This window comes from Phacochoerus africanus, chromosome 15 (genome assembly GCF_016906955.1).
Source record: "Phacochoerus africanus isolate WHEZ1 chromosome 15, ROS_Pafr_v1, whole genome shotgun sequence".
Lineage (NCBI taxonomy): Eukaryota > Metazoa > Chordata > Mammalia > Artiodactyla > Suidae > Phacochoerus > Phacochoerus africanus.
Window position 1 is genome coordinate 114897762 of NC_062558.1, and position 19533 is coordinate 114917294.

General features: G+C 54.6%; 1 protein-coding gene across 3 annotated transcripts in view; it reads right to left on the minus strand.

Annotated features, from left to right (window-relative positions):
• The window catches only part of SH3PXD2A (SH3 and PX domains 2A), a 261253-nt gene that overhangs the window by 60432 nt on the left and 181288 nt on the right, over positions 1-19533 (minus strand). The window contains exon 7 of one of the 3 annotated variants that reach the window (XM_047761959.1): positions 6018-6062. The exons of the other annotated variants lie outside the window; for them this stretch is intronic. Coding sequence (XP_047617915.1) covers positions 6018-6062 — 45 coding nt within the window. The remainder of the gene's footprint in view (positions 1-6017; positions 6063-19533) is intronic. 3 annotated transcript variants of the gene reach the window in all.

Sequence of the window (19533 nt, forward strand, 5' to 3'; positions counted from 1 at the left end):
AGAGCAGAGGAGAGAGGACAGGCCAGGCGAGGAGGAGGGGGACCAGGGCCTCTCCCCCAACCCCTGTAAACCCGGAGAAAGAGAGTCAGCAGTCCTCCCCTCGGGAGGGAGAGGGAGAGAGCGGGAGAGGACGGCTCAGGCCGGGCCCAGGCGAGAAGTCAAGAGGGTTTGAGGCCGCCAATCACTGGGGTTTACTCGCAGCCCTTAAATAGAAACACATGAGACCCATCGAATGAGGAGCCGGGGGTGGAGGCAGGGGAGGGGAGGAGGGCCGAGACTGTTTACTTGAAACCCAAGAAGAAAGTCCCAGCGCCAGCGCCGGAGAGCCCAGCCCACCCCCCGCCAACTCTTCCTCAAGTTCGGCTCTGCTCCTGCCCCTTGGGCTGACCAAGGCGCTGCCACCAAGCACAAGGGCCTGGTGCCTGGGGACCAGCCTCAGGTCAGCAGCCCAGCCCTACTTCCCGATGGGGCATCATCCAGCCTGGCCGCCAGCTCCGGCCACATGGAGACCGACTCAGCCTCCCTCTGCCTCTAAGCTCTGCTAGGGCTTGTGGTCAGGCTCCAGAAAGTCTCCAGCCACTCTCTCCTGGCAGTTTGAGGCGCCTGAGGGGTCAAAAGGTGGGGCTGAGCAGGAGGAAGCCAGAGGTTCCCAGGAGCAAGCAACTTCTCTGTCCTCTTCAGCCACTGGACCAGGGCAACATTCCATTAGTAAACACTGGGCTGGAAGATGGACAGACTGGATGCCCACCTTCGTTTGCTGACTGTGTGGCACTAGAGATGGGCACCCAGTCTTAAACTTCTCTGAGCCTATTACCATCACTAGGGTGCAGTGGAGACAAAGCACCTAAGACAACACATGACCCGTTAGGAGCTGAAAGGATCCATGAACCAGGGACCCACCAGTCACCTCCTACAGGAAGCCTTCCCAGACACCACCCCCACCCCCGCCCCAGGCTCCCTTGCAAAGGGCATTTCTAGTACACATCTAAACCTATGTGGCACCACCGTACACATCTACCTATCTCCTGAAAGGCTAGGGGCTTCACACTGCCTGCCTGGCTACAGAAACGGCTGGGAGGGTCCCAGGCACCACACGGCCCCCTGCGTGCTCCAGCCTGCAGCTACATTCCCTACATGCCTGAGTCTAACTTGGCAAACGTTCTACGCCAGGCATGTACACCATCCCATTTTATCCTCACAACAATCTTCTTACTTTTCCCAAAAGACACCAGAGGCCCAGAGAGGACAAGAGGCTTGCCCCAGCTCACACAGCTGCTTTGGCAAGAAGCAAATTCACAGTGTTTGAGGTTCAAGCTCATCTCTCTTTCCATTACAGAACTGCCTCTGATCTCTGTTTCCAGACATCCCATATTCTCCCAGCACAATGATCCTCAACTTTGTCCCACAAGACAACCTGGGTAGCTTTTAAAGACCACTGGTGCCTGAGCTGTACCCCCAGTGAGGCAGCTTTCACTGGTATTTTTTAGATACCCCTCTTCTCCTGTGATTCGCATATAGCCAGGCTGAGAAGCACTGCCTAGATCTTTGGAACTTTCTGTGGTTGAGGCTTCATCCAACCTAGGGTAGGGGCAACAGAGGGGAAAAAAACCCATGGAAGCTCCTGGCAGTTTTCTCCCAGGACGTGTGGACCCTACAGCCCCAGCTCTGCCCTCTGGAGACCCAGGAGGGATTCTGCCACATGGATACACATACGCACGGCCCCAGGCAGCCCCTCCAAAGCTAGGATTGTATTTCAGGCTGAAATGCAACCAACAGCTGGGCAGCAGGGCCGGCCTGGCTCTGCACTCAGATGGGGCCAGCATCCGGGCCTGTCCCTGCCAGCTGAACAGAGGCAGCGCTGGGTACGGAGCTGTCAGGGACCACCTCCCACTGCGTCCCGAGGCCTGGGGGGTGGTGGTCAAGTGGGGGTATGGCAGTGCTTCTGCGGCCAAGGCTACTTCTCAGGTGCACCCAGTATAAAAAGGGCCAGCTCCTGCCCTGTGGGACACAGGGGCTCCCTTTCCAGTGTGTAGCAAAGGAAAACTCAGGTTACCAACAAAAGACAGGAGTTGTCCAGCTTTAGAGAGCTTTCAAATCCTAAGCAAGGCCAGATGATGCTCCCCCAGGGTGGCAGCGCCAACCACATCTCAGCTTAGGCTCAGAACAACCCTACACCTGGGCCCTGGGTAGAGCCCCATTTCACGCACAGGCAGACTAAGTCCCTGCCTTGTCCCACCCCACACACAGCTAGCAAAGAGTCGGTGCTTAATAAAGACTGGAGGGCAAGATTCTCATGGACTCCCATGGCATCTACTGACTGACCAGACCACGGTGCCCACTGGGGCAGGCATTGTGTAAACTGTTCGCGAAACAAATGAATGAATGGGCAGATTACAGAATGAAGTGATTTAATGGCTTGCTTTGAGCCAATACAGATAAACCAGGCGGGACCCCACCTCTGAAATTCTGGAAAACTAGACAACTCAACTCTGGAAGGCAGAAACGGGGGATGGGGAGACAGAGGCAGGGAGGAGGGGGTGCCAAAAGCTGCTAGAGAGGACAAGCTGGGTGCTGAGGAATGGAGAGACAGCGGCTCATTTTAATGCAAGCCAAGGAAATATGAGGCAAGATTTCAAAGGGGAAAAATCCACACACTGTGGGCCCCCCTGCCCCACCCTTTGGAAAACTGGCCCAAGCTTTCTTAAGACTGATGCTTGAGGACACAGGTAGAAGTTAAGAAAATGTTCTCATTCCAGAGCACCAAAGATAGGCAGTGGCACACAGGCTGCTCTCCCCTCCCCCAGCATGCACAGGCTCCCTGCTCACTCACTCTGGCATCAGCCTCTTAGGGTGTTGCCTGCCCAGGGCTGCCCAGGCGGGCGTGAGCTGGGAGCAGGTATCCAGATGAGAAACCGCTCGGCAGCAGGGCTGGGGGGTGATGTCATCCCACAGAGGCTGCTCTGGATCCCCTCCCAGCCAAGGCCTGGAAAATTGGGGGCTGAGGGAGCCGGCGCAAGGGAGGGGGAGATGCAGTGGAGGGAGCGTCCTGTCTTCAGATAGGAAGGGCTTGGCAGCGGCCTGGAGAAGGGGAAGACCCCTTTGGGAGGATAGCCCCTCCCAGGTTGGAAAGGGATTTGCTAAGGGTCACATCCAGGGGTGGGCCTTTGTGCCTTTTTCAGACAGCCCCTGGCTGGATCTGCTGGGGCACTGGCAGGTCCCCAGAGTCCTGCCACACCCTTGCCTCACACCTGCAGCCCTCTGACCACCATCTGGATGGACCCCTGGCTCCTGCCTGATGCCTGATCTGGCTGCCAACTTCAACTTCTATTTTTTCTTTTTTTTTTTTTTTTTTGGTCTTTTTAGAGCCGCACCCACAGCATATGGAAATTCCCAGGCTAGGGGTCGAATGGGAGTTGCAGCTGCTGGCCTACACCATAGCCACAGCAACGCCAGATCCGAGCCAAGTCTGCAAGCTTCACCACAGCACACGGCAACACCAGATCCTTAACCACACTGAACAGGGCCAGGGATCAACCCTACATCCTATGGATACTGGTTGGGTTTGTTGCTGCTGAGCCACAGTAGGAACTCCCAACTTTAACTTCTAAATGAGCCTTTAGCCAAGACTGTCCACTGCTCCAACACCTTCAGTGGGTCCCTGCTGTCTATCGAAGAAAGGCCAAATGCAAGCTCAGTCTTTCCTGACACACAACCCCTCAGATCCAGGCGACATTCATTTATTTGGCACACATGTATCGAGCACCTAGTATGTGCCAGGCACACTGTTCTTATGTCCAAGCCTGTGCTTTCGCTCTTCCCCCTGCTTGGCATGGCTTCCCTTCTATCAGCCCCACCTCTACCCAACCATCTCTGCCCCCCCAGGAGCCACCTGATGCTCGGCCATAGTGCTTGCTCCTGTCCTGCATTGTGTTTTCTTGTGGGGTACTGCTCCCCAAGCAGACCAGGTGCTTTAGACAAGTTGCCTCTGAGGAGGGTAAGACAGGCACTGGTGTCTTAGGTCATGGCACTGGATGCAATAATTGCCTGAGAGTCACGATGCAAAAGCATAAGCATCACAGTAGAGTCTAACATCCAGTCCTGCTTTGCCCTCATGAGCTCTGTGACCCTGCAGAGGACACTTAACCTCTCTGAACTTTAGCTTCCTTAGCCGTAAACAGTAACCATAACAGTACCTACTTGGTGAGGTTGTTCCGAGCATAGGATGAGGTGACAGGGTTAATCCCCTGTGTAAACCGTAGACAGTGTTTATAAAGCAAACAGGAAACGGGAGATTTGGGGAGGGAAGGAAGGGTTTAGGTGCCTCTGAAGCCTCAAAATCAGCAGGCAGGTCAGGACAAGGACCACAGGCGCCTGTCAGAACCCCTGGGCCCACTTCTGGGTGGATGCCAGCTGAAGCAGCCCCAGGCCCCTTATCTACAAGGATCCCCCACGCCAGGCCCCTTACCTTGGAGCTTCCTGTCTCACTCAACTCGCCAACATTCCACCCGGACAGGGAAACCAAGGCCCAGAGAGACCTGGCAACCTGCCCAAGACTGCAGCCCTGGACCCCCAGTCTGGCTGGTTTCCCCCGGCCCACACTGCCTCCCCTCAGCCTCTGTCTCCAAATAGCTGGGCTCATCCTGAGAAGCCGAGCTCTACGTGGCCCCCACCCCAGGCTCCCCACGCTCTCCATGACCTCCCAGATCTTGGGCGTCCCACCAAGGTCCCTTCAGTCCCTCACAACGGATTCTTCCCAGGCCGGCCTCAGCCTGCCGGCTTCTCCATAGGCCCTCGGGCAGCCAGGCTATACGTGTGGTGAATAAAATGTATTGTTGTGGGCCAAGCGGGCTTTGGCTCACTGGCTTGTGCAGAGGGGAAAAAGGGACAGGAGCCCAGTGATTAGCTCAGGCCGAGGCCCTCGTCACAGGCAGCACCAGAAGGATGACTGCAAGGGGCTTGGGAAAGGCAAGGGGTCCTCTGCCGGCTCCCTTCTCTGCACATGCACCCCTGCACCCTCATCCTCAGGATGTTCACCTCCCCTACTCTGTCTACAGCCATGTGTGGAGGGGCTGGCCCAGTGCTCCCTCCCTGACCTCTGACCCCTCTGCTTTGTCCCCCAACCCTGAGCCTCATCTCTGCAGACAGGTTTGGGCTGGGAGAGAAGGGTCAGTCTTAGAAGTGAGGGGGCTTCTAGAACAGCCTTCTGGAAATCCCACCCCTCTCTCTGACACCACCTAACAGCTGAGAATACTGCTCGCCAGGCTTTTCTGCCATTGTCCAGTAAGACGAAGGCTAGAGGCAAGCCTCTGACCCCTGGCCCAACTCTGCCCAGACACATGGCACAAGCCCAGTCCAAGTCCCTAAGGGCCAGGCGGCCCAAGGTCCAGAAGGGCCCCTGAGAACAGGGGCAGCTCCAAGCTCTGGATCACTGGGGCTCTGGGGGCCGTGACTTCATTACAGCAACAAGACTTCTCCGCACCCCTCAACGCCACTGCTTGAACTCGGGGTGTCGGAGACCAGCTCTCTGCCTCAGGTTTAAGGCCTGAGGGGAGATTAACAATCCCTGGCTGGCTCATCTCACAGGGGTTGAAGCTGACGGTAGCCACAGCGCAAGCTGAGCCCTGTGAGCCAGGCTCCCGGTGAGGCGCTACTGCATCCGCTTAGGGAGGCTACAGAGGCTGCGTAATCCAGCCAAGGCAGTGCGGCCAGGACGTGGCAGGGCCAGGATTTAAACCCCCACTTTCTGGATCCAGAGGACATTTGCTTACGCGCTGTGCTATGTGGTCATCACCCATCCAAGGGCTCTGAGGCTGGATCCTGGACCTAAAAAGGGTAGAAAGGAAGGCAGAGGGGACCGCCAGCGGAAGGGCAGGAGAGGGCTGAGATGACGCCTGACATGCCAACAAAGAGACATCATAGGGAAGCAGGCGGCCGTGGCCGGCGGGCACCGGCTCCCACACATGCATGCTGGGGACACAGCTTCACACACATGCACGCACGTGCACACCAAGCTGTACCTGTCACGTCCTTCTTGGGAGACTCAGCCCAGCTGGAGAGCCACACTTCCGAGTCCCCCCGAGAGCACGCAGCAGCGGGAGAGAGGAAAATCAGAGGAGGAGAGAAAACCGTTAGGCAGGCAGGAGGTCCACCGGCGAGTGGCTGCAGGCGCCGCGTTGGGCCGGCAGCGGCGGAAGGCGGGGGAGGGGAGGGAGTGATTTCCTGGCCCTGGGAAGGCTGCTGGGCGTGGGCCTGAGTGATTACAGAGGCCCTGGGACACTGCCGGCCAGGACGGGGATAATGAGGTGTCTGCAAAACGCAGGAATCCTCTGGAGCACAGAGAATCCTACACAGTCCCCGCCTGGAACAGGGCCCGTGGGTTATCGCTGCCCTGGAGAAGGCAGCCTGGACCTCTCTCTCCAGCCATGTGGGTGGCTGGCTCCAATGATTCTCACCAGGCCAGCAAGCTCAGCAGCTGGGCCTGGAACCTTAAACCTCAGGGTCAGAGAGCCCAAGGCCAGGCCCAGTCTCCAGGCGCGGGGCCTCAAGATCTTGTCCAGCCCTTCCCCCGCCCCTCACCACTGCAGAAGACAGACAGGCCCTGGCAGAATGGAGGGAAGCCTCACTTTAGAGAGTCTCAGAGCCCAACTCCAGCCTGGAGGGATGGGGACCTTTAGTGACCAGAAGAGAGGAGGACTCTCTTCCAGGCTCCGTCCGTCATGTGTGATCTGGGCCTCAGGGTCCTCGTCTGTGGAAGGAGGTTAGAAGCTGTCCTCTGGTGAGGGGGAGGAACAAAGTCAAAACACCTAAAACAACTTAGGATTGTGACATGTGACATGGTAACACTGTAATGAGGCAAAAACACTCTTAGCCCCGTCAACGGTGTGAACATTGCTAGACTATCAGGGGGTGAACACCTAACACTGGCTGTCTACCTATAGTGTATAGTGGCTCATTTATATCCGACGACCCCTTGAGGTGGGTCATTTTTCACCCCATTTTACAGCAGTGGCCTCAGGGCCAGAGTAGCAGACGCAGAAATGGAAGCGGGTCTGGGACAGCCCAGCTGGTGCTTCTGCTGAACTGCTCTTTGCCTCCAAAACAGAACAGCGTTGGTTACCATGACTACAATGAGAAGGAAATGTGGAGATGCACGTCTGAGAGATAAACCCTTGGACTGCCCACCCAGTGCTGGCCAGGAGAGATAGTAACGATAATCCTAACAGCAGCAATGTTTCTACAGCATTTACTGTACCCTGAACATCGCATTTAGTAACGCATCTGCTTTGCACAATAAACCTATAATGATAAGGTACTCCCTGTATTTTGCAGATGAAGAAAATGAACCAGAGAGGTTAAGAAACTTGGCCCAAGGTCACACAGCCAGTATGCCATCCATCTCTTGTGGGGATATGGGCTGCAGGCTTCAGGTATTGATTTGATGCCACTCACCATTTAAAGCACCTAATTCTCCCTCGCTCAGCAAGGCACCTTCTGACTGCAGGCTGGCATCCCATGTCAAACTGGGAAGACTGGCCCTGCCAGTGCTCACTATAAACCAACAAAGTGGAGCTCTGGTGGAGAGGTTTGGCAAAGCCTCTGGAGTCTGGATTCAAACCCAGGGTCTCCTCCTTTGATAAAGTTATTTAACGTCTCTAAACCTGTTCCCTGGACATATATCATGCGTTTTGTTCAATCAGCTCTGGTGCAGCAGGAAAGCCAGACTCCTGAAGCTGCAAGGACAAGAACCAGATGGCAATTTGATAATACAAGCACCAAGAAAATGCTGGCACCCAGGGATGCTTGCCGCAGACAATGGGTCAGCTGGAACTGGGGGTAGAGGGACTCTGGGCAACTACACCCACAGGCAAGCAACCTATAGCCAGAGCCTCTCCCAGGCCTAGCGGCCAGAAGCCCCTGGGGACAGCAGGAGCAATGCTGGCCCAGATTTCCCACCCTGGGAGGGAGGGCCAAGACAAGCCAGACATACTCTGAGGCTTTCAATTGCTGTGGCCAAGTGGGTCTGAGTTCAAAATGTGGGGCTTGGAGTTCTCGCTGTGGCACAATGGGATAGACAGTGTCTCTGTAGCAGCAGGGATGAGGAATTCCATCCCCAACCTGGTACAGTGGGTTAAAGATCCAGTGTTGCTGCAGCTGTAGGCCACAACTCCAGCCCAGATTCAATCCCTGGCCTTGGAACTCCATGTGCTATGGGGTGCCCCCCTCCGTTGTATGTCTGTGTGTACATACGCACACATACACATATATATATGTACACACATACATACAGAGAGAGAATTTTTTTAAATGTGGGGCTTCGTTGTCTGGTGCCAGATCTTGCTGGGGCTGCAACTTTGCAACTTCTTCCTGCTGTGCCACGGACATGGCCAAGTGGGCTGCCACCCAGCAAGGCCATCTTAACGCTCCTGGGCAGGCCTAGTGCCAGGCCCATTCCAGCACTATCTGGCCCCACCCAGCCCTGGGCTGAGCCAGCTAAGAGGCTACCCACCCCTCTCTCCATCTCTGCTGGCTTCCTTCCTTTGTATACTTTCCTTCGGGTTCTTGGGAAGGACATGTTTTGGGAGGTGTTCTTGTCTGTCAGAAACCCAAGGGCAACTATTTGGCCTGGACTCAGAGAAGCCAGGAAGGCATGTTCTGCAAGAACGGGGGTCAGGAGACTTTCTGTAAAGGGCCAGAGAGTCAGTATTTAGCCTTTGTGGGCCACATGGTCTCTGCTGAGACTATTCACCTCTGCTGTTACAACCCACAGAGGAATGAGCAAGCTGTGTGCCAATAAAACTTTATTTACAAAACCACATGGCGGGCTGGGACTTGGCCTCTAGGCAATGGCTGCCAACCCCTAGGCCAGGAGATGAGGTTGTCAGAGAAGGGGAGCTACTCCAAACCCCCAGGAGAGAGAAGAGGGGGCCGCTGGCCCACTTGGACCAAATGCTCACGAGGCCTTTGCTGCTCGGTTGATTTTTTTTTTTTTTTCCCCAACAACCAGCTTGAAGTGTCTGATGCCCTTCCAGGCCTTTAAGGTATGGGCATCTGGGCAGGCTAGGGATGGTGGACAGGAAAAGATCCCCCAGCCTTTGGAAACTGAGCCCCACTCCTAAGCATGGAACAACCCAAGCTTGTGCCCACCTCTTCCCCCCAATAAGCAGGCCTTCCCTCTTTCCAAAGGAAAATGGGAAGTGGACCAGAAATAAGCCTGTCTTTTAAAAAGAAAAGTCTTTTAAAAACGTGATTTATTTCCCAGTCCCCCGGATCCACAGAATTAATCCAGTTCCATGGCTCCCACCCCAAATTTCCCCCCCTTTGGAGTACCTTCTCTCCAGCCTACCTGAGCAAGCCCTCGCCCAGGGCGGGAAGGACCCTCCTCTGCCCCATTACAATGAACAGAAGAGAAGCCCCTGGCCCACAACCCTCCCTCCCTCCCGCCCCAGCCAGGAGGCAGACAAGGCTGCTGGCTCAGGGCTGGGAAAACAGCGAGATAGAGAGACAGGGTGAAGGAGTGAGAGGCAGGCGCAGCCACACAAGCAGCTGTGAGTGACACAAACCAACTGCTTCCTGCCTTCCCTGCTGTCTCCCGCCACTCTAGTGACAGAACCAAGGACCCTACAGAACAGAGTCCTGGGTCCTGGTGGAAAGCAAGGTGCATGAGACTGGGAATCTGCACAACTGGTTTTGCTGAGAACTGGCTGTGTGACCTTGGGCAAGTGGCTTGACTTCTCTGGGCCTCAACGCTCACATCGTGTAAAATCAAGCATTCTAGGCCCATTGGTCTCCAAGACACTAGTTTCATGTCCTAGGCTCTTCTAGCAGAAATCCACTAGTCTCCACTCAAGTGCACCACAGCTGAAACAAATCTTTCCAGAGAAACAGACTGCCTTTCCAAGGAAAACCATTCGAATAGATGCTCAATATCTGAAACTCAAGTGAAGAAGGTCAACAGTTTGGGAGGCATATAGGACCAAGAGGAACTGGAGCAAGAATTTTTTAAAAAAATCTTGATTCTTGTGCTTAGTCTGCCACTTAGCTCACTGATTCTGGGGCATTTAGCAAATCTCTCAGCCTCTTCTTCCGCGAAATGGGGAAAAAAATGTCTTCCTTGTCTTCTCTGCAGGGTTGCTTTAAGAGCAAAATGGGAATTCCCCTCATGGCGCAGTGGTTAACAAACCCGACTAGCATCCATGAGGATGCGGGTTCGATCCCTGGCCTTGATCTGGTGTGGTCATGAATTGTGGTATAGGTTACAAATGCGGCTTGGATCTGGCATTGCTGTGGTGTAGGCTGGCAGCTGTAGCTCCAATTTGACTCCTAGCCTGAGAACTTGCATGTGCCATAGGTGTGATCCTAAAAAGCAAAAAAAAAAGAGAGTGAAATGGCCTAATGCCTGTGAAAGGTTTTAGAGGGGTAAGAATTAAGCCTTTGGAACACTGAAGGGGAGTGACTGACAAAGTTGGTGACTAAAGCCATGGGTGCCTGGGAGACAGGGTCCCTCCCTTGGCCATCCTGCAGGACCCAAGCCCCTGATGCAGCCAGACCAGCATGAACCAAGGCCCAGTGAAAACTGGGTGCCTGCAAGTCTCAGCCAAATACAGTGACCTGAGGACAATAAGGTGCCAAACCTGACTCTTGTCAAGTCCAAGAAACCAGAGAAATCAAAGAACAGGACTACAGGGGCCCCTGCCTTTAAGGATGCGCCCTCCCCAGATACATATACACCCAAGAACCATATAATAAACACCTGGGGGACCTAAGTTCGGAGAGGGACTCCCATTACTTTGTAATAAGGTTTCCTTTAACATTGAGTAACTCCAGAGCAGTGAGAATTGGGTTCAATTTACCCAAAGCCAGTCTCAAACTATGCTTCCAGGAATTCTTCCCTGGTGTAAAGCAAGTTCCACCCATCCAAACTAATAAATCCAGAGTGGGCTTGGAGCCCAGGTGGGAGAGACAGAGTGCAGCCAACAGCACAAACTCCTTGGAGAATGAAAGCAAACCCAGGTCTCAGGGGGACCAGGGCAGGGTCACCGGTATTATTGGATTACACAGCCCCCGCCCTGGGCTCCTGGCTGGAATGAATACTCCTCCCCCCCAACCCCATTCCTGGGTCATCTTTCTCTATGTCCTTCCATTTTTCATTATCTTAGTGAACTTGGACACTCGAGACCCCTCCCTCTTTGGGAATTCTATTGTCCTTACCTCACTGCAGCCTTGAACTGATTTTTCTTTCTTTTTTTTTTTTTTTCGGCTTTTTAGGGCTGCACCCTCAGCATATGGAAGTTCCCAGGCTAGGGGTCAAACTGGAGCTACAACTGCCAGCCTATGCCACAGCCACAGCCACTCGGGATCCGAGCCCCATCTGCGACCTACACCACAGCTCATGGCAACGCCGGATCCTTAACCCACTGAGTGAGGCCAGGGATTGAACCTGCATCCTCATGGATCCTAGTCAGGTTAGTTAACTGCTGAGTCACGAAGAGAACTCCCGAACTGATTTCTAAATAACTGTTGTATTTCAGTCTTTTCTCTCCTTTTGTACAACTGAACTTTGCATAGGGCTAGATTTCTTAGCTCTCCAACAGACACCACATGTGTCTTTTCTCTTTTTGACTAGGCCGCCAGGGAACTCGGCCAATAGCCAAATCTTTTCCAGAGCCCTCCAGAGCTAACAGTACTTCACAAAGAAGCAGTTCCTTTACAAAAAAAGTAGTCACTTGACCTACATGATATACAGGGCCTAAAACAGAGCAGCAGAAACAGAGGCACAACCATGAAAGTGATATGAATGACATCTGGAAAAAGCACAGCACGATGGTTAAGATGGTTAAGACAGAACAAGCAATAGCTCCAACACGACTTCTTGTCCAAAGTCACAAAGGTGGAAGGTGGGGTGTGTTCAGCTGTAAGGTGGTGGTGGGGCTGCTGCCTGCATGGGTACCTCTGCAGCTTGCCCCAGGAAGAGCGGCAGCCTCTAGCTTGTCATCTGTACCCACAACATGAAAAAAATCATGCCCTTGGACTAGAAGGGTGAGGAGTCAATGCTGCTACAGCAGCAGCCCAGACCCCTAGCCCTGCCTCCTATGCTCACAGCCTGCAATGCAAGGCAAGGCTGGTTTTAGGTAGCGTGATCTGTGCAGATGCACAGGCAACCACACTTAGGAGGGCCCTGTGGTTGATTTAATACCCTTCTGTCCCCAATTTGAAATCTTTAATACTTTATGAACAAGAGCCCCATAAATTATGTAGCTGGTTCTACCCAAGGTCTGAGGGTTCTGAGCCACAGATTTTGAGCTAAATGAATTACTCTAAAGGCTGGAAGAAGCACATGGGGACTCAGGATCAGAAAGGATAAGAAATTTGCCTAAGATCATACACCAAGTCAGTGAGTGGCAGGGCTGGGGCTAGAACGATCATACAGTTCCCACTTTTTTTTGGCTATGCCCACAGTATGAAGTTCCTGGGCCAGGGATCAAACCCACGCCAGAGCAGTGACCAGAGCTACAGCACTGGCAATGCTGGGTCCTTAACCCACTGAGCCACCAGGGAACTCCAGTTCCCACTTTCTTAACACACATGCTAGGTACTGGGCTAAACCTTTGATGAGCATCATCTAATTTACTCCTAACAATCTGTAGCTTACAGATGCAGGAAAGCTGAGGGTTTTCACAAGGCCCCACAGCAAAGAAGTCAGGGGTCAGACTTGAGCCAAGGCAATCCGGCCAAGCACTGGGAACAGAGGGGCCTGAAAAGGGGGGACTTCATTCTCTGGATCCTTCCTGGCCACTGGCTCATTTATTTTCATTGGGCTTCTTTTTGTAAGCATAGCCCTATTTCTATTCATTTTGCTCTCAGTAGGAAGGGGCCTGCCTCCTTCCCCAGAATCCATGTGGGGGCCGCCCAACCCAGGGCAGGAATGCACCACTGACCTTCTGGCCGCGAGCCAGGCAGTCAGAGAACAGTCAGTCTCCCAACTCAGGTGGGGAATGGGGTGGGAGCTGGGCCCAGAGCCACTCCACAGCCCCTTAGGGACCAAGTCCAAGGACACCCACTGAGGGCATGGCTGGGGCCAGCAGAGATAGCCCAGCCCACATGGAGGTGGGCAGAGGAGCCAAGGATGCTCCCAGGGACTGTCCCGGCAGAAGGGAGGTGGGCAGGTCTGCGTGCTCCCTTCACCCTGCTCCAGAGACCCTCAGCTTCCTGGCTGAAGCAGGTGCTGTGGTTAGTCAGCCACCCTGTGGGTGGACAGAGGGGGCGCCGTGTGGGGAGGCCAGTGGGGCTCTGAGCCTCTGCTCCTGCAGGTGCTGCCTGACCCGCAGCAGCCCCTGCAGTGGCAGCCTCTCCCTCACCTCTCCCCACGCTGGGGCACATACAAGAGACAAACTAACACTGCTGTGAGTTCCCGGATCCCAGCCACCCCCCCCCTCCCATACACACCAGCCCCGGGTGGTCTGCCTTGGTGGTCCTCCCCCACTTACTGGGACATCTCCCCTCCAATTCTCCCACCCACCAGCCAGTGAGGGTGAGGCAGCAGCAGCAGCAGGAACAGGCTAGGGATGCAGGATGAGCAGCCGCTGGGGCTCCAGCCCCCCACCAGGCAGTCCACCCACCTTCCCGATTCAGTCTCCACCAGAGCCCTGAGTGAGACATAGAGTCAACAGCAGTGGACCCAGGGCTGACCGTGCCACCCCAGAGCCACAAAAGAGGACTGTCTTGTTTTCTCCAGACAGGACTCCTGCTATCAGATTATCAGTGAATCGACCATGAGATATTTAATTGGCATTTACTACGTGCACAGCTGGAGGCCCCTGGCCATGACCAACAGACCCTCCAGCCTCAGGACAGAGTCACAGACATCACAGACACTCTTCCGGGAGTTCCTGACTGCTTCAGGAGTCACGTAGGTTTGGGGGAGGCGGTGTGACTCTCTCAACCACCTGCCTGGCACTGTCAGGCACTCAAGTGCATCCTCACTGCCCCAGGCTGCCCAGACTTGACCAGAGGGCAGGCTAGGGGCAGATTCAGCAGGCAGGGGCCCTGGGTGAGGGCTCATGGGGCAGAGGGATGCAGCAGGGCTGAGTCCTGGAGGCCTCGGATCTGCAACTGGACCCCACCTTTGGAGCAGGGTTCACAATGTCTCAGCTGACATCTGGCTGGACACCGCCAGAGGGGGATGGGGGTGGGGATGAGGGGGCAGGGGCCAAGGGCAGAGTTCACCTGCAAACTGAGGTTGAGCATGACCCCCCTTTCCGAGGTTTGCTGGAGCCCCTCATCTGGTCCTGGGCAGGATCTCTATATTGTTCACTGGTCAGTTGGCTCCAGACTGGTCAGTTGGCTCCAGACTGTCTGGATAGTGCTGAAGTCACAGCAAGTGCTTGGCACATAGTAGGTGCCTAACCCACATTTGTTTTGGGTCTCTCCAATCAGATCTGAAGTTCCTCCAGGGTCTTAACCCCCAGTATCCTCGCCGCACATGGAACAGGAGGCAGTGCCCAGAAAGTCCTGGCTGCTGGGAAAAAACCCTCAGACCCAAGGGTTTCATGGGGAAACTGAGGCCGCACTCACCCTCCTGCTCTGGGGCCTTCTTGGCACAAAGGGCCCTGCACTCTCTCTAGTCTAGCTTTTGCCTGGGATGGCCTGAGGCACACACAGGCACCCTCAGGCCAGGAAAGACCCTGAGCCTCCCTAGCTGGTGCTGCACAGAATAACTCACAGCAGGCCTCCGACGCCACAGAACATCCCTGGAAGGCTGCAGGCTTCCAGCATCTGCTCTAAAGCCCTTCAAAGAGATTTTTTTAAAAAATGTATCCATAACCAATATGGTCTATGGCAAGATGGATGTTGCAGGAAATGGTTGTCTGAGCGAAAACAACTGGCTTATCTATGATGTCTGGTGGGAGCGGGGCTCGGCGTAGCCTTCCAGGGTGGGTGCCCAGAGCCTGGGGCCCCTCCTCGGCCCCATCCCTCTCCTGTTTTGCATGGTCTGGACCAATCCCCTGAGCTCTCAGATGCCACGTAAACAGAGTGAGAGTGAGAGAGAGTGAGAGAGTGAGTGAGAGAGTGAGAGAGAGAGAGAGAGAGAGAGAGAGAGAGAGAGAGAGAGAGGAGAGAGGGAGAGAGAGAGAGAGAGTGTGTGTGTGTGTATGCAGCTAGCTGCACGCGAGCACACGCACACAAAATCACTGCTTGGGAAATCCCCACATCTGGCTCTCACGTGATCAAGCTATGCCCAGGAGGGCGCAGCTGGGAGTGCCTGGAAGACCAGTGGGTCAGAAGTGTGCGAGCCCTCTGGGGAACAGGAAGTTAACCCTTTGGCACTGCCTAAAGCTGAGCTTCCACCCAGGGAAGAAGGCTGGAAGGAAACTCCTGCACTGCCTGGCTTGCTGTGCACATGAGGGAAGGAGGGACTCCTGCCCCCCTCCCTGGTCTTCACCTGAGACTTGAAAGGGCTGCTCTTTCTCTGTCCTGTCAATCCTGGGCAATCATCAACCACTAGGGAGACCCACTGGATGAAGAGCCCTTCCTGACCCATCTCTTTGATATTTAATGAGCACTGCCTAGTGCCGGGAACCCAGCTGGATGGGCCACGGCCATGGATTTGTAAGGAATCAGGATTCACACCCTCCTTTTGCAGGCAGGACATGCATCCCTAGGAGACCACTGAAGCCAGAGTCCTCCTAACATTAAGGAACCGGTCAGAGGTGACCTTTGGGGCAAGATCTCGCCAACCCAGGCACCTGATTTAATTTTATAACTAGACCTGTTAAGCTTCAATGGCTTGCGTGGCTGAGTAGTAACTCTGGCAGCACCCCCAGCAGGCACTCTGGGGATGCGGCAGACCTGCCCTGGCCCAGCTTAGAGGACGTGGCATGTTCACACCCCCAATGCTGAGACTGACCAGATGCCTCTGCAGGCTGTTCTCCCTCTTCTCCGGGCTGACTCATTTAAAAACCTCAGGGAACCAGGGCTGGAAAGACTTGCTTGGCACCGCACCCACAGGCAGGCTGTGCCTCGCCCCCCGCCCCCTTCCCCGGGGAGGCTCCCTCGGACCCCCTCCCCCATCGCAGCACTTGGACATGGGCCTCATGGTATCCACCTCGGTATCCCTGGGCTGGGACCGCAAGGCCTGGCACAGAGGAGGTACCCAGATGTTCGCTGGACAGATCTACACTCCAGCCATGGCCAGAGCCAGTGAGGTCAACTACAGGTCTGGCAGGAACCACCCAATCCTAGAAGGAGAGTCTGGTACCAGCATCCATTTGGAAACTTGCTTCTTATCAACTTGGCCCTCGAGCGTTCCCCCAGCCCTGCCCATGGGAGAGCTGCTGCTAGTGGACACAGAGCCCTGGGCTTAGAGCAGAGAGAGCAACCGAGGTCACTGAAGAAGTTGGGGAAAGGGCCCTCTTACTCACAACCCTGTGACCAAATGCAAATGAGGAACTGACAGAGGGCTCTCGGAGCCCCTGGGACTGTGTATGGCAGAGAGGTGACAGACCAGGAGAACCTGTCCCTACAGGAAACAAGGGATGTTAACATCTGTGTTTGCAAGGTTCCCCCCAGGGGGCTGTTGCCAACATACAAAGACAGTCTTAATTTGGCCTCTTGTCACTAGTCTGTCATCACAGCTTGACCCTCCTGCCGGGAACAGTTATGTACCTGACCCTGACCCAGCACTCAAGGAGCCTAAAAGGTCTGGGGCTGAGGGCGAGTCCCTGGCTAACAGGAAAGGCAGCCCCCAGACCCTGGCAGGGGCCTTCTCCAACACGGCATCCATTAGCCAGACGCAACATCAGGGGGGAGCATCTTTCTTGGGGGGAACATCTCGAAGAGGTGGTGGCTCTTCCTTCCGAGCACAGGGAAGTGAAGGGACTTTCTGATATGGCCCAGTTTTCTCGGTAGAAGAAACATTAACAAGATGTTTGCTAATGTTCTTAACCTTAAACCAAATACATCTTCATACCAGCTGCATGGGTCACACGTGGCAGTGACAAGATCCAGAGGGCAAAGCAGAAAGAGTCGGGGGAAAAACCTTTTTTCCTTGCAAACGTTTAAGTTTTACCGAAACTTTGGAAACAGTTTCCTATGCCTTCACATTTCAAAGTCGACTGATTATAAAAATGTCACGAGCAGCTGACCTACACACGACACATTTTGGTTTCTGAACAAAGTAACTTTAGATCAGAAAAAGGTGCTAAAACAGTAAGTAATGCACATTTCCCCCCAAATCTTTGTTTTTCCGTTGGCTTTGTCATTCCTGGAAATGTTGCCTCTCTTGTCACATGTCTGTAAACCAAAGAGCCCAAGTGAGGAACAAGTTGTTTTCTGGCTGAGGGCCACGGCGGGAAGCATTTCTTTGCTGGACCACAAAGTGGGTGTTTCCTGCCCAGAAGAAGAAAAAAACCTTGTCGGCTGGGCAGATGAGGTCTCGTCACTGCCCCTGACGAAGCCAGAAGGGATGTCAGAGGCTGGGCAGGCTCTTGGGATGGCCACTCCCCAAGGCCCCCAAGGCCGGGGCGGGGCTGGTGATCTCCGGCTGCCCCTCCCCCACCCCCACTGGTCTATCTCCCTGACCTAGGACACAGCTAAATGGCACCTTCAAGGAACAGCGCCGTCTCGTCTCCGTCCATCCTGGGGGTTCCGATTCTTCTGCGTCCTCACTGTCTGCCTCCCCTGAAGGCAGCGCCATCAACCCATGTGCACGACCCAGACCAAATCCAACCCTGTCTTGATCTCAGGATCCCTGTGGAGCCCCATCAAGACTGCCTGGTGTTTCTGGGCACCACCCCTAGAGATGGTCTGGGCAGGGCCTGGGACTCTGTGCTTCAACAAGCAGGCTCAGGATTCTCAGCACACCCCTGGGCCTTTGCACATGCTGTCCCTTTCCCGACCATCTTCCCATTTTCCCAGCAGAAGCCAGGTGATAGGAATGAGGAGGGCAGAAAGAAGCTAAGTGGGGCTGAAGCAATCAAGGCCACCTACCAGCTAGCTGCCTCCTTCCTGGGGGTGAGATCTAGGATTCCAGGATTTGGGGAGCCCTCCCCTCCCCCACCCCTGCTTCGTATGTCCATGGGTCTAAGCCAGTAGGCAGCGGGACCAACACTGCCTGTTGCTGGGGGGGCGGGGGGGGGGAGTCACGGCACAGACATGCACTTTCTCCATCACATCACTGCCACATGGGCTGGCTGTGGAGCTGCCAACTCAATCAGCCTCCTTTCATTTCCAATTAGTTGGTTTCGAACTCCAAGAGTGACATCAGGCTGAGGACCCAGAGCCACGAAAATAAAAATTATTTAAAAACACCAGCCCGGGTAAGATATGCCAGAACGCAATGCCTTCACGAGACATGATTGCTTTTGGAACAGGCGGTTGGAGGAATGTCTTGGCCATGTTCTCTAAGGAGCCTGGGCCTTTTTCCCTGTTGGGTGGCTGGGGCAGAAAAGAAAGCCTCGGAAATGGCTTTGACAAGTCTTGCTGATACACAATCGCATGTTTCCTTTCAAGATGCATCCCTTCCTAGCCTTTCACTCCTGCCAGGCGGGACACCTCTCCTGCCCTCAACTTTCTCAAACTCATCCCAGCCTCTGAGCCCTTGTCTTCTACCAGGGGCACCTGCTCCCCCCCTCTGCTCACCCCATCCCTTCATTGTCCAGGACACAACCTTGGCCCCTTCCATCTATGCTAGTGCCCCACCCTCAGCCCCTTCTATTTGAAGCCCGTTGCTTTGGGATGATGACCCATCCCTGGATTTGTTGAGGAATCCCTGGGAACAGACGGCTTTCTCAGCTAAGCCGTGAACTCCCAGGGCTGGGACCAGCAATCGCTTAAAAGAAATGGAAGCCTTCAGGAGGGGAGTGAAGGCTGCTGCCATCTGCTTTGTTCCTGGCCTGCTTCCTCTGTGCCTGGTAAGCAGGCCAGGCCAGGGTCAAGAGAGAGCCCTGTTCAGCTCTATGTCCTACTGGGGCTTTTGTCCTGGGGAAGATGACACTACAGGGGCTTTACAGACCTGCTTTCTCTGCTTCACCATGACCCTCACACCTCTGCCTCACTGCACAGTTTGGCGGGAGTGTGCTGAGCAGGAGGCCAGGTCCGGCCCATCGCTCACCTGGGGCAGGCAAGAGCCCCTCTCCTAGTTGCCTCCTCTATAAAAGAAGGCAGGAAGACTAACTTTTTACAGTAGCCGGAACCTACCTACAGGCAGGTTTTGCTTTAAGCCAGTCCACTCTGGAGTTCCCACTGCAGAGCAATGGGATCGGCAGTGTCTTTGGATCCCCCGGACACAGGTTCGGTTCCTGGCCAGGATCTGGCACTGCCGCACCTGTGGCCTAGCTCATAACTGTGGCTCAGATCTGATCCCTGACCCAGGAATTTCATATGCTTTAGGGAGGCCAAAAAAGAAAAAAGCCAGTATACTTTATTAAAAACCAAATTCATGCAAAGAGAAATTAAGGGGAGATCAGTTACACCCTGCAAAGGGACCTATTACTCAATTAAGAATCCCTCATGACCAGTGGGTTCCTTTGAGAAACC